This window comes from Hypanus sabinus, chromosome 9 (genome assembly GCF_030144855.1).
Source record: "Hypanus sabinus isolate sHypSab1 chromosome 9, sHypSab1.hap1, whole genome shotgun sequence".
Taxonomy (NCBI): domain Eukaryota; kingdom Metazoa; phylum Chordata; class Chondrichthyes; order Myliobatiformes; family Dasyatidae; genus Hypanus; species Hypanus sabinus.
In genome coordinates, this window is record NC_082714.1 from 43,324,600 (window position 1) to 43,338,687 (window position 14,088).

The following is a 14,088-nucleotide window of genomic DNA, read 5'->3' on the forward strand; positions in this document are numbered from 1 at the left end:
TGCTTTACAATCAGGCAAAGTGGTGAACAGTCTCCCTTTGCTTGCTGTCACTGGGCTATTTTTAAATCCAGCTTGCCACTTTCCCTTTCATCTGGTGGGCCTTTATTTTCGTTTCTTTTATTGCTTTGTCTAAGCCACACCACCAAAGGATCAGACCAAAGAAAAACTGATTAATGAACCCTGACACCACTATTACCAAGGCTCCTGACAAACGTTCCTATGCTCATTTCCCTTGAAGTTATTTTGAGCCCCAGCTCCCTGATTTCCATCTGCTTCACCAACTTGACAAAGTGCAGTGCCCAATGTCCCTCCACACACATCTGGACAAAGACTCCGATGTGTCTCTCCCAGACATCACGAGAAGGGCCTAAAAATCGAGGCCAGAGTCATTCCCCTTTCATCCTTAAGTTCCCTCAATGCGCCCAGGATTGATTCAAAACAAGACCACAACATCATAAGACATAGGAGCAGAATCAGGCCATTTGGCCCATTGAGTCTGTTCCACCATTCCATCATGGCTGATCCAATATTCCCCTCAGCCCCAACTCCCTGCCTTCTCCCCGTATCCCTTCATGTCCTGACTAATCAAGAATCTGTCAACCTCTCTCTTAAATATGCATAAAGACAGTTCACTAAGGCAAAGAATTCCACAGATTCACCTCTCTCTGGCTAAAGAAATATCTCCTCATCTCTGTTCTAAAGGACACCACTCTATTCTGACACTGTACACTCTGGTCTTAGACTCTCCCACCATTGTCTCTACATCAAGCTGTCAGAAATATAACCAGCAGTAGGCATTCAACCCTCAATGGCCGCACTGCTGTTCAGTATCATCATGGTTAATCTTTTACTGCAGAACCTTTTTCCTGAACTATATCCTCTTCATTAATACCTAAACATTTATCAATATTTGTCTTGAAGATACTTGGAAACTGAGCCTTCCCCACTGAAGTATTGAGCAGGTCCGCTTTCTATAGTTTTTATTTGATTCATTATTGTTTTCCTCTCCTCCTCTATCAAGGTGTATTTTTTAGATCTTTAGTCAGTCCTGCCTTTCAATCGAAACAGGCCGCTGTGTCTGCTATGGCCATCAATCACCCATGTAGGCTAATCCCGTTTTAATCTCACCATGTTCTCAGCAACTCCTCCCCTCCCGTTAATTCTACACCTACATACACCAGGAAATTTACAGCGGTCAATTAACCTATCAACCCACATAGGATTGTGGGAGAAAACTGGAGAACTCAGGGGAAATCCTGGTGGTCTGTCAGAAATTGTGGGAACTCCACCCAGCACGTCAGTCTTGTGAGTTTAACTATCCCCCCCAACAATAATTTAAAAAAAACAATTTGTCTTTCAACCACTGATCCGCTTTCATCGTCTCTCTCGTTGCTGCTCTTAATTTCCACTTTTAAAATAACTCTATACTTTCTATTTTCATCTAGATCCTGTTAACCAAAATATTGGTATAAACCTTTGTTGTTTTGTCTCATGGTCATATCTATGTACTTTGTTTATCCTGTCGAACAGAGACAGCAAGCCTGATAAGTGGCACTCATTTGGCAGTCACTGTAGCTCCCCTTCATAAAGAGTACGCCCTTTCCTGCAAAATAACTTTATTCTTGCCGCGCAGTAACGCCGCCCCTTACTCCGGTGTGATTGACGGCTAGCGCTGTGCTCGTTTTATTTCCGCGTGCACAGGGGGACGCCGCACGGGGGCGCGCTCTTGCGCAACCGCAGGGAAGTGCTCGTCCTCGCCGCCCGTCTCCTGTACTTGAGGCGGAGGCTGAGCGAGAGCCAGACAGAGAGGAAAGCTCAAGATGGAAGGAGGTGCATACGGCGCTGGAAAGGCTGGGGCTGCTCTTGATCCCATCGCTTTCCTCAAACAGCCCCAAACCATTCTCCGCATCCTCAGCTGGGTAAGGCAGCGGTACAGCGTTTATTTATTTTAAAATTGGAACTAAAAGGCTCTAAGTCTTTATAAATTGTGAAATGATGTTTGGAGACATATCCTACCTGGAAGATTTCTCAGAATCCAGGTGCTGTCGTGTTACTGATGCAAGGAAGATAGACAGAGCCCTGGGATGCGTTTCTTTTCTCCCATTTTCTGTAAATACCCGTGGTGTTCAAACAACAAATTATCTTAAAGCAGGGGTTTATTTTTTTTTACCATAATTGATATTTTTTTATATAAAAGATGGGAGCAGTACGAGCATTATTGCTCCGGCGTCTATTAATTGTTCAGCATCTGGGATCCTTATTTTTGGCGTTGTGTTGGTAAATAGTATTTATGGGCCAAGGTGTCCGACTGCAGGTAGCACGGAACTTAACTGGTATTATTTTAATCTTCCTTATGGTGCAGAAATGGCTTTTTCCCTTCCCAACCCTCCCCTGTGAAATGGTGGGGAAACCCTTTTTCACTTGTGTCTTTCTACAAAACCAAGACCAGTATCGGCTGTGTCATCTGAACAGGGTCGCTTTTGTACGTCGTTTTTGCCAGAGTGATCAGATGCTAAATGCTGTTACAGTATCCCGAGGACGTTCACTCACAAAACCTGAATTCATCGCCTCAGCCATTCTTCAAATTAGAGTGATCTTGGAAACACGCGAAATTCCTCGTCAGCGCAGTACAAAGTTGCCTCAAGTAATGGAGATTCCATGGAACGGGTTATAAGCTTACCTTTCAAATCAAGTTAAGGCTTTGTAAAAAGTTTCAATATAACTAATCAGAGGTTAAGTAGTCTTCAGCCTCTGGCGCCTTTATTTTACAATTGGATGCTTGGATGGATTCTACAATATCTGTAGGAAACATTGACGTCAGTTCATATTAAATTACTTTCCAGACCTTGATAACAATATAACAAGCTTTAATTCATTTAACAGTTGTTAACAAAGATTTAATATGTATTGTAAATTTACTTAATGGTAATTTATTGCGTTTTGTCAAGGTTTGGGTGTGTTAATCGAGAGTACTTTTTGTACACAATTGTATTTGGAACGTACAAATGCAATTTTGTCGCAAAGAGGAATGAACAGGAAGCTTTAGTTTTATTGTTATAATTTGTAGCGTTGATTCGGGGTTTCACGTTGAGCCCAGCACACCTGCTTTTCGGCTGCACTCCCATGCATCGTGTATCCGATGTGCTCTTGTTACGTGACGTGGGGTTATAATGTCTGATTCCAATACTAATTGGATGTCATTTGGGCTCATCTAATGCGTGCCTTGTGCATGAACTAGATTGTTAATGAAACAATAGCTAGCACATCATGTATGCGCTCTGTCTCGCCTGGGTAAAATAAAAAGGGGGCGGGGGTAGAAATCACTTGATAGTCCCCCCCAGCAACGTACACTTTGTCATTCCCTTTTATGACTGACATTAATTTGCGAGTCTTATCCAAAAATAAACATTGTGCTTGTGTATTAGTGAAAGTTATGCACCTGATTGTAGAGTAGGTTCGATTCAAAAGGAATGTGCGTTGTGAACTGAATGATAAAGAAAGTAATTCACTGAACATATTGCTTCAGGATTCTGCTCCGTTGGTCAGCTCTACCAATAGAACAAGTATTACCGCACTTACTGGTCGTGGGTCGAATGAATTTCATTGACAATTCGGTTGGGTTGGTATTGGGGGTTTTGCGCCCCTTTGGCATTAAGCGCGAGGGGTAGCGAAACTGAAATTGTTTTTTTCGTTATCAGCCCGCTCGCTGTTTGTTTCCCCCCAGTTTGTATGCATGAATTAAATTTTACACAGGAGCGTAGGTCTTGTTGTGAAACGCCGCGGGACCGTTGTGTAACAATTGATGGATTTGCCTGACTTTGTCCATCAGTCACACCATAAGACTGGTGTGCAGGAGAATCTGGAAATCAATTTGAATCCATTAAAAATGCGCTTGCTGACTAATGCTGTCTGCTTTTGAATGGGATCCAGAATAGGGAATAATGCCATTTACTATTTTGCTCAGCGAGTGCATTTTATTGGCAAGATCTGGAAGATGATGTCATCAGAGCGTATTTGCTAAATTTGGTCCTCTAGCGGCCTTCTGCTATAATATTCAGGTATGGGGATGAAGGAGGCGCAGATTAAGCACTTAAAACAGCTCTCTTGCCCACTACACAGTTTAATGTGATTTTTAATATTCCTAATTCTTTGAATTATGAAAGTAAAGCCCATAATTTGGTACCCCAAGTGGTTGTGCTGGTCACAGACTGGTGGACAATGAATCAGATGTGGACTTGTACAAAGTAACAGAAAGACCAACCCAGCGCTTTGCTTTAACCTGTAAAGCAGCCTTTCGCAACCGTTTTGCCCTGGAGGAACCCTTGAAATAAGTTTCAGGTCTCAGGAAACCCCTGATTTAAAAATTATTGTATCTACAGCTCATGGTAATTTAGTGTGATCAGTAAATTGTAAAGATTATAATCCAAAACTAATTGTCAATGCTCTTTTGAGTAGAGAATGAATTTTTAGCCAACCTTTCTTGGGGAGAAAAAAAAACAGGTAGTTAAGCTTAGCTTACCTTTCTTGAAATTAATCTCTTTTTCCCTTTCAAAAATTTTTTAAAATTCATAAGGCAAACATAATAAATTTCTTTTAAATAACTGACTTAAGCCAAAATGGGATTTAATTTTTTTAAAGATATACTCAGTAGATTTAATTTAAATAAAGGTTGTAAATTGATCTTAATGCTACTTAAACATGAAAATTTATTAACAATTTTATAATTGGAGTTTAAGACAGAATTTTATACAAGACTTTGATAAAAGATTTTCTTACTCAATGACACGATCAGATTCGAATACAGACCTAGCATGTGAAATCTGTGCTTGTTTTTTTTTTTGCTGCACAAATACTCAATTCTGGGTTGAACTTGAGATGAGCACACATGGATTTCACCTTCAACTGAACTGAGACAATTTCTATCCTTGTTCTTGATGCTTGTTAAACAAGTAAAAAGCTTGCTCACACATGTAAGAAGTTGAAAACTACAGCAAGATGTTCATTGCTCTCCGATGAATGGTAGGATACTCTTTCACAGAAATCCAGAACTCGTCCAGGGGTAGGTCAGTAAATTTCATCTTGAGTGCATCATCAGAGTGCAGCTCAGAGTTCTTCCTCTTCTCTCAAAGTCAGAATATTCAGAGAAAAGGGTCCTTTAACCAGCCATACACTTGTATTGAAAGGGAGGATAATTACTGTTCAATTTTGTTCCGCAGTTCTTCCAGCTGGTTTTCAATAAGACTTGAGACTTTCTGGTGTCCTTCCTCACTCTCAAGGTAATTCAGGAGGGAGAGGCTGATGTCGTAGCCCAAGTTGAGTGAGTCCATTCAGTGCTTGGAAAACACATTTCGCACTCTTCATCAGCCTACTGTCCTCCCCTCCGTGCAATACAGTGCTCTCCAATTATCAACGGTCTCCCCTAACCTGCATCAAAAACAGGGAATGGACTCAATCAAATAAATAGGGCAGTATTGCGCACTGGCCTGAGGGACCTCTAACAAAATTGCTCACTGCCCACCACTGCAAAGTTCAAAAAATCATGTTAATTTTTTAATCCCTGTCTCTTTCATGAACCCTGATTAAGAACCCTTCTGTGAACTATTGGCCTTGGAATCAAACTGTTACTTATGTTGGGCACAGTAACAAAGTAAATTACATGTAGTTTGGAAATAAAATTTCTGTTTGAATATTTCTTGAAGTTGTTTTTTAACAAAGAATAAATATACGGGTGTAGCATTTTTGTGGAAATTCTCAGGTGCATTTCTTTTAAAACAGATCATAAAAGGTCCAGAAATTCTCATTTTCATAATTCTCTTCCAGAAATTTCCAGTTCTTCTAAAGAAAACTGAAGCTACTTGGTAGAAAGTGCTAAATTTCCCTTTTTACTAACTCTGCAGGTTACTCATTAGAGATTGATAGGCAGCATTGTCATTTGTAAAGTAACAATCTGGTATTACTTGGCAACACGAGTGAATCTGCAGATGCTGGAAATAATAAAAAAACACAAAATTTCGGCCCGAAACGTTCTTATTACCTCCTCCCATAGATGCTGTCTGGCCTGCCGAGTTCTTCCAGCATTTTGTGTTTTTTAATCTGGTATTAATTTGTGACTGAGCCTGTTAATATTTCACTTCCACTCAAACCATTTCCCAGGTAGTCAGTGACGATGAACTTTGGAACAATGGCACTGTTATTTTGTGAAGTTTTAAGAAACATCTTATTGACAATATGTATTCTGTCTGATTTAAAGTGATAGTTAGCAGACCAAAACAAGAGGGCACTGCTTCATCCTTTCCATTAGCAGCTTTGATGCTGGTATTTGGGAGGTGTTGCCTTCAGTAGCCTCGGGTCTTTTATTGTGTGAATAGGTTTTTATTTTGAAGCTGCTGATGAAAACTGGCTGCTTACTGAAACTGTACTGTGATCTGTCCCTTTCTTATCCTCGTGACTGGCGAGGTCACTGTGAGTGGCCTTCACTAGAACACTTTAAGATCCACAGTGGGGTCAAATAGATTTGCTCTGTCTTGGGCTGTCATGCACTTACAGCCGATCGCCATAAATGATGGAAAGTTGTTCAACTTTATCGGTTTGAGGGTGAATGTCTTTACTCGAGGCTGCTTCATGTTGCTGACGCTGCACCAGGGAATAGGCCCCAAGTTAAATGGACAGATATCCCTTGTGCCTTCAGAGAGTCCATACTGACCATCAGGAAGCTGGACATTATCACTGGACACGAGGAAATCTGCAGATGCTGGAAATCCAAGCAACACACACAAAATGCTGGTGGAACGCAGCAGACCAGGCAGCATCTATAGGAAGAAGTACAGTCGATGTTTTGGGCCAAGACTCTTCGTCAGGATGCAGGATGCTGACCAACCATTATTGGCAGTTGATGACATCTTTCAACATATTCAGTGCAAAAGCTGCTTCTTGTGTAGAAGCTAAGAGTGTGTGAACAATGGAGCACAACATGATGTAGATCTACCAAATCTGTCACCTAACTAACACCTCGAAAACAGCAAGACTTGGGTTGTACGTACATGGAGAGAAGGCTTCACAGTTTGCACTCTACCAACACCAGGTCTTTCCTAAGGATCTCCTGATAGGACAAATACATTAGTGTCCAGTGTGTTCTGTCTCTGTCAGTCGCACATTCATTACCAAGCTAATGGTCTGCTGGATGGATGGATGGTGGGCCCATTCCTGAGGACATTATCTTCAGTCAGCTGTCCAACTGGATCACTATCTGCTGAATGTTCATACTTCTGTTCCATGGACCAATCAGTGAGGCACTGACATAGAGAGGTTGTGTGATAGCCAGCACCACTGGAGCCTGACCTCTCAGGAGAGCTTTGGGAACGAAAAGAAATGGAAAGCTGAGCTGGCTGAGAGCGTCAAAGCAAACAGGAGGTCGGCATATTGTACTGTCACAGCTTGTTGCCTTCAGTGAGTCTAAACACACTGTAAGACTGGGATAACGGCAGTTGATCCGCACGTAGCTGATCCCAAATTGTAAACCATCTAAAAGACAGAAGGCTGCCTTCACTTTGAAGATGCAATCACATCTGTACCCTGGAAACCGACTGCATTCATTGAGACATGAATATTATAGTAGATTGCATTACTTTTGTCCTGTTAATACTATCATTTGCTTTACGTAATAGTACATATTACTTTCCAGTTTCAGTACTACTAGGTGTGAATGTTCTAAGGAAGATTGGCTGTTATCAGGTCATCCTCTTCCCTATAGTTTATTTATTGTAGAGTTAGGACACTGGGAAGGGGATCATATGGGAATGTTATAGATGCAGAACATGGAGCTATACAACACAAACAAGCCCCTCACCCACGACATCTGTGCCGACCTCAATGCTAAATTAAACTAAATCTCAATGTTTATTTCTCTACCTAAACTTCAGGCACATACAGCCTTAAAACTAACTGTAGCCAAAGCCTCTTCGAACTTGATTCACCCAGCTCTTGTTTGGATACATTTGTATAGGTTATGTTTCAGACTCAGTGTTACATAGTTCTTGACTTGGGACACATGGTAAGGAACTCTCGTCTTCCGAATTGGTCCAATCGTGAAGGCAGATGATTGAGTATAAAGGGAATATGTTCTGCTGTCAGGTGCCCATGAAGAAACTTCGGTTTTAAGACTACACATCAATTGTTAATTTGTGTTCCTTGTGGTAATGTCTGATCAAGCTTTGCTGGAACATCCCCATGGTTCTATGGACATTTATTTTACTGGATTTTGAGAAAAATATAGGGCCTTTAAAGTAATAAAGAGCTCCCTTCACTCAAATTGTGTATTTTTTGAAATTGAAATCTTGAAATTGGCGAATTTCCATATAAAATGGATATGTCAGCGGGTGTTTGGATTAGAATAACTTCCACTGAAAGTCCCTCAGGGGAAAATCTATGATTGACATTACCTCATCACTTAAATGTCCTTTGGCTAATAATTTATTTTGTTTCCTTAAGGGGAATTTAACAGACCAGTTCCAGTTATGGTGGTTAACTGTTATTCTGGGAAACCATTTAACTGAGTCTCAGAAAATGTTGATTGTGGATTGGAGTTGCAGGGGAACTTACAAATTTTTTTTTGTGTGGTTTTTACGGGAGATTATGTGATTAGATGGAGAGTCTGTGTTTAAGTGGATTATGGAACAGATATGGTGGGCCTGATAGAATTGGAATTGATTTTCCTGTGCTCTTTTCACTTACTTGTGTTTGTATATAAATTAATTGTTACATGATAATTGAAATCCATTCTTGATAGGTAATAAAACCACCCTCAGACATACAAATGCATTGTACAGCTAATTAAATAGAACAGCTTTGTTAGGCTGAAATGGCCTCTATGTTGTCACAAAGTAGAGAAAACATGAAAGTAATGATTATTTTAATAAGAGGCATGGTAGCCAATTTTTCCATGGTACCATGAATGTGACTAATCTGTTTCTGTTGATATTAATAATTGCGGCAGGATAATGGAGATGATGTGCCTGCTTTTAATTTCATGGGATCATTTACATCCATGTAGGCTTCAAATTAACATCAAGCCTAAAATAATAAACACTTAATACCTGTACAGTTCATGGCAATTTCCTTGGTTCTTTATAAAATTTATCAAACCTGATTCAATAATTATTAATTAGGAGCTCTTTATTGTTTAATGGCTTGAGTTAAGAGAAATGTGTACTTTTTTGTTATTTTTTTAAAGTAGCTTGTATAGAAAGGGCAACATTTTTCTTAGAGACAAAGAATGGAAACGTGGAGGAATTTCTTAATTCAGAGAGTGGTGATGAATCTGTGGAATTCTTTGCCACAGGCAGCTAAGGAGGCCAAGTCATTGGGTACAGGTATATCTAAAGCAGAGGGTGATAGATTCTTGATTAGTTAGGGCATGAAGGGATGTGGGGAGAAGGCAGGAGATTGATGCTGAGGGGAAAAATGGACCAGCCATGATGAAATGGCAGAATGGCCTAACTCTGCTCCTATCCTGCATGGTCTTGCGGTCTAAAGAAAGCACCTGGAGTATCAGCTCTGTTTCTCTTTCTGCAGATGTTGCCTGATCTGCTGAGTGTTTCCAGCATTCTGTGTTTGTTTTACAGATTTTCAGCATCTGCATTTTTTCTTTATTTTCAACAAAGAATGCCTAGCACATGAAATGCCATCTATGTAAGATCATTCTGATAAGCTGAGTATAAAAGAGAATGAAAAATGATTGGAAGCATACTTTTAGAAAGGATGTTATTTTTATCCAATTAAACTGTAACAAATATAAAATCTGTCTACCCTGGTTCATTTTGGGCCCTACTCCCCCATAACTGAATTTTCTGTTTTTCCCAAATGATTCGGTATGAACACCAAGAAGACCTGCTCTCTAAGTCTTTAACTTTGTTTAGATAGCTGAGAAGTCTAAGTAATTCAGCAAAACTGTCAAATATTGATAGAACTATGAATAATAAATTGTTTTATGAGCAATTTGCACTCCTGTAACACATTTAAAGTATTAAAACATCTGAAGCTTCCTTACGAAAGGGTTACCAGACAAAAGTAATGATAATTACATGATACATGAATTACATGATAATTCATGCAAGGGAATAGTAAAGCAGATGAACAAAAGTTAGACTTTAAGGATCTGCTTAAATGAGGAGAGGGAGAGGATCTCCTTCCCGCGGTCTCGGGCAAAGTTCTGAGGCTTGGAACCTTTTGCACCATAGTTGGGGTAAACTGAAAATTAATGATAGCAAGCAGCCAGAACTGGAGCAATGTAGGTTAACTGAAGCCACTTAAGCCTTTAATTCAGTTTTTGCTCTAGCTTGCAAAGTAAATGCATCTTGGCATTCTACCCGATTATTTGAATGTTTTTGTTCTGTTGCCGTTTATCCAGGTCCTGTTTTTAAAGTAGCTGATATTTTGATTGCTAAATTTAAAAAAAAAATCAGATAATTTGTAGAAAGTGAGGTGGAAGAACAGAAGCTGACACAGACCATGCTAGAACTGCTCAGGTTGGGTAGTGCTGATGCAGGGTTTCGACTGGTCCTTTCCTCCCACTTGACCTGCTGAGCTCCCGCAGCAGCAGATTGTTGCTGCTTGCCCGTGGAAGGACGTTCTGTAAGGCAGTGTTTTTGTGGGCAGCAACAGATGTAGGAGCAGAAAGGAATTTTGAAGATGTCTGGATTTAAAGAGCAGCAAGAGCTTTGCCAGTTTCACATTGTACCCTGCTGAAAGGACTAACATGCCCATGTTGCAATCACACCTTAAATGGAAAGTACTTGAAGGGAAAATATGTCTCGCTCATATCCCTGGAGAATGTTGACACAACTTTGTTGAGGACTCCTACTGCAGACTTCATAGCAATTCCAAAGAGGGATGAGAATTGCACTGGTATTTGTGAAGAAGCAAAGAACAAGTTAAATGGAAAAGTAAAGCTGATGTAGAGCTGCTGCACTGGAGTGTCAATTTGCATTTCGTTATTTTCCTTGTGTCTCAGCTGAGTGGTTGCAAATAAGCAGAAAGGTTCATTTTACAGAGATAAGTCAGGTTAACCAGTGGAACTGGTTTCATGTATCTAAATGTAGGCATTTGAATTCAGTGAAAAGACTATTTAACATTAAGTATGCCAGTTTATAAAGCCAGTCCCACAAATTTAATACATTGAGGCCTTTCAAGTTAGAAAGAAAAAAAATGTGCCACAATGAGTATTACGTTTTATTTAATATTTAAGGTGTTAAAAAGAAATAAATTTTATCTTGAACAACTCAATGTATCAAGGATCCATTCAACAAAAATTGCTGGAAATATTCATATGTGGTAAGAGAAATAAAGACAATGTTCTGTTTCTCTTCCCACAGAAGTGACCAGACCTGCTGAGTATTTTATATTTTTATTTCTGATTTCCCGTATCTGTAGTTTTGGTTTTCAGGGATTTGATGAAGCGAGGCCAATATGGCACTCTCTCTATTGCCAAGAGGCAAACTTTGTGTTACACAAGAATTGATCAGTGCTGGAAATCACCAGCAGGTCAGGCAACAGCTATAGAGAGGAGCAGAATTACCTTGTCAAGAGGACCTTTCATTATTTTGATTGGCACTCTGAAAGCTGAACTCTGATTTTCTCTCACAAGTTGCTGCCCAAGGTTTTCTGTACTTTTCCTGCACCATTTTCTGTGTTTCTCAACACCGTTCCAACATTTTCTGCATCTGTTTCACACTTGGACCAACAGCCATGGTTTTTGCTGCTTAATGGAGCCACAAAACCTTGCTGCGTTTAAACAAGCCTTGTACATTTAAAGCAATTTTTCCTCTGTGAAACATCATGACAGTGCAGAAGACAACTTTATGTCCAGGTGCAATGAAGTGGTGTTGTGCCAGGATAAGGATGTACTAAGTTAGGACAGAGTCTGCTGAATTTACATGACATAAAAATTATGAATGGGTGTAGAAGCCACGCATTAGCTTTAACAGAGTAATGCATCAACCCTTCTCTGATTCCTGTTGATATTGGCACCAACACCAGTGCTAAAATCAGTATTCCACCCGGACTGTAGTCCTATTCTAGAATCATTGACACAGGTAGTCAGTTGTATTTTGTTTCCATGCATCCTAAAGCCCAGAGATATTTTAAGTGTTGCTCCTGAACTTTTGTTCTATTGAATAGCTGTGTTTTCAGGATGCAATCTTGTGCTTTCACATTGGATATTCAGTTTAAGGAAAATCCCAAAAGCCAGAAATATTTGGCTTGGATGCACCGGAAAATTGCCAGTCATTTAGAATGCCTTTTTGAGACTGAGGCAGCACAAGCTTATTGACTCTGATCTGCACAACGCCCGGAGAAACATGCAATCTCTCAGTTGACAGTTTTAAAGACAAAGATTAGTTTTAATTGTCACCTGTATATTGGAACATAGTTAAGTATGTTGTTTGCGTCAATAACTAACACAGTCTGGGGTGGCGCTGGGGGCAGCCTGCAAGTGTCGACGTGCTTCTGGCACCAACATGGCATGACCACAGCTCACTAACTCTAACCAGTACGGAACGGAACACCCGAGGGAAACCCAGTACGGTCCCAGAGAGAACGTACAAAGTCTACATAAACAGTGGTGGGAATTTATTTATTTAGAGATGCAGTGTGTAACAGGCCCTTCCGGCCCAACGAGCCGAACTGCCCAGACTAATCTCAGGATGATTTACGAGGACCTATTAACCTACTAACCGGTACATCATTAGACTGTAGGAGGAAACCAGAGGAAACTCACAGGGAGAATACACAAACTCCATACAGACAACGCCAGCATTGAACTCTTTACTCCGAAACTCCGAGTTGTAATAGTATCGTGCTAACTGCTTGGCTCCCATGGCGACCTAACTTTATTTTTTTTGCAACAGCATCCACCAGAGTACAAGGATTGTGCAGGGGGCTGCCCGCAAGCTTTGCCACGCTCCTGGTGCTGGCATGGCATGCCCACTGCTCTCCCGCACTAAATGTGTGGCCTTGGAGCGCAGCGGGACGCAGGAGCACTCGGGTGAAGCCCACACAATGATGGGAAGAATGCAAAAGCAACCCCCAAATCGAACCCTGCTCAGCGATCGCTGGTGCGGTAATTTGATTACTCTAACCGCTACTCTACCACGCTGACGGTTTTGTTTAAAGCTCTGTAATGGTTTTCCCCTGTCGCTATTGTGCAGCCTCAACTGATTCAGCTGAATAGTTGCCACTTCCAGAAGTTTGGTGGAGGAGGGTTGGGGTAAAAAGTCAGGGCACTAATAAGGAAAGTTGTCCTGTTTTACACATTTTAATCTAGAGCACACTCTTGATTTGATTAATTATAATTTCTGGGCTTGTAAATCACATCTTTCATGTTATTTCATCCTTATTTTTCCCATGCAGTTGATATTTCATCCCTATCTCCTTAAAGGTAACCATGGAAACAAAAATCTGATATTACTCCCTGGAGATATTCTGGGAACTTCTGTTGAACCTGCTCGGTGGATATTAGTTTTCAAAATTGAATGATAGAGTAAATGCTATCCGATCAAGTACCTTGCAATCATTCTATTTCCACGTAAACACACAACTTGAACTTGAATTGCAAATATGATTTTGATGCTTATTTCTTATAAATCAACGATTAACTTGATCTGTAATGCACAAATGTATTAGGGGTAAATTTTCAAGTAGGTAAGGAAAAATAAAACTCCTCCTGAATTTTATTTAGTGAAATACACAGGCTGATTTTTTTTTATTGAGCTTAGAGAATGGTCCTTTGCAACAATGTTCCCTCTAGTTTTTTTTAACATCTGTGCAGTCCAACTATTGGACAGAGCAAGAAATTTTTACATGGCCTGAAAACAGCACAGCACTTTTTCAATATAATATGCATACTATGAATATTTAGACTGAAGACTGAAAAATCAAAAACTTTTGATTTCATTATACCAAATTAATAGATAAAATATAGTTTTAAAAAATCTTTTGTCTTAAACTTTTAAACGGTGTTGGCATTCAGTAAGTCAGTGGTTTAGTACTAATGAGCTACTGACTTTCAGTCTGTTTTATTGTTGCAATTTGTAA

At 40.1% G+C, this 14,088-nt stretch overlaps 1 protein-coding gene across 1 annotated transcript in view; it reads left to right on the plus strand.

The window, feature by feature from the left end:
* The first annotated feature begins 1,706 nt into the window (after positions 1-1,706).
* Positions 1,707-14,088, plus strand: part of syngr3a (synaptogyrin 3a) — a 60,541-nt gene continuing 48,159 nt past the window's right edge. Inside the window, exon 1 of the mRNA XM_059979569.1 lies at positions 1,707-1,919. Within this exon, the coding sequence (XP_059835552.1) occupies positions 1,821-1,919 (99 nt within the window). The 5' untranslated portion in view covers positions 1,707-1,820. The remainder of the gene's footprint in view (positions 1,920-14,088) is intronic.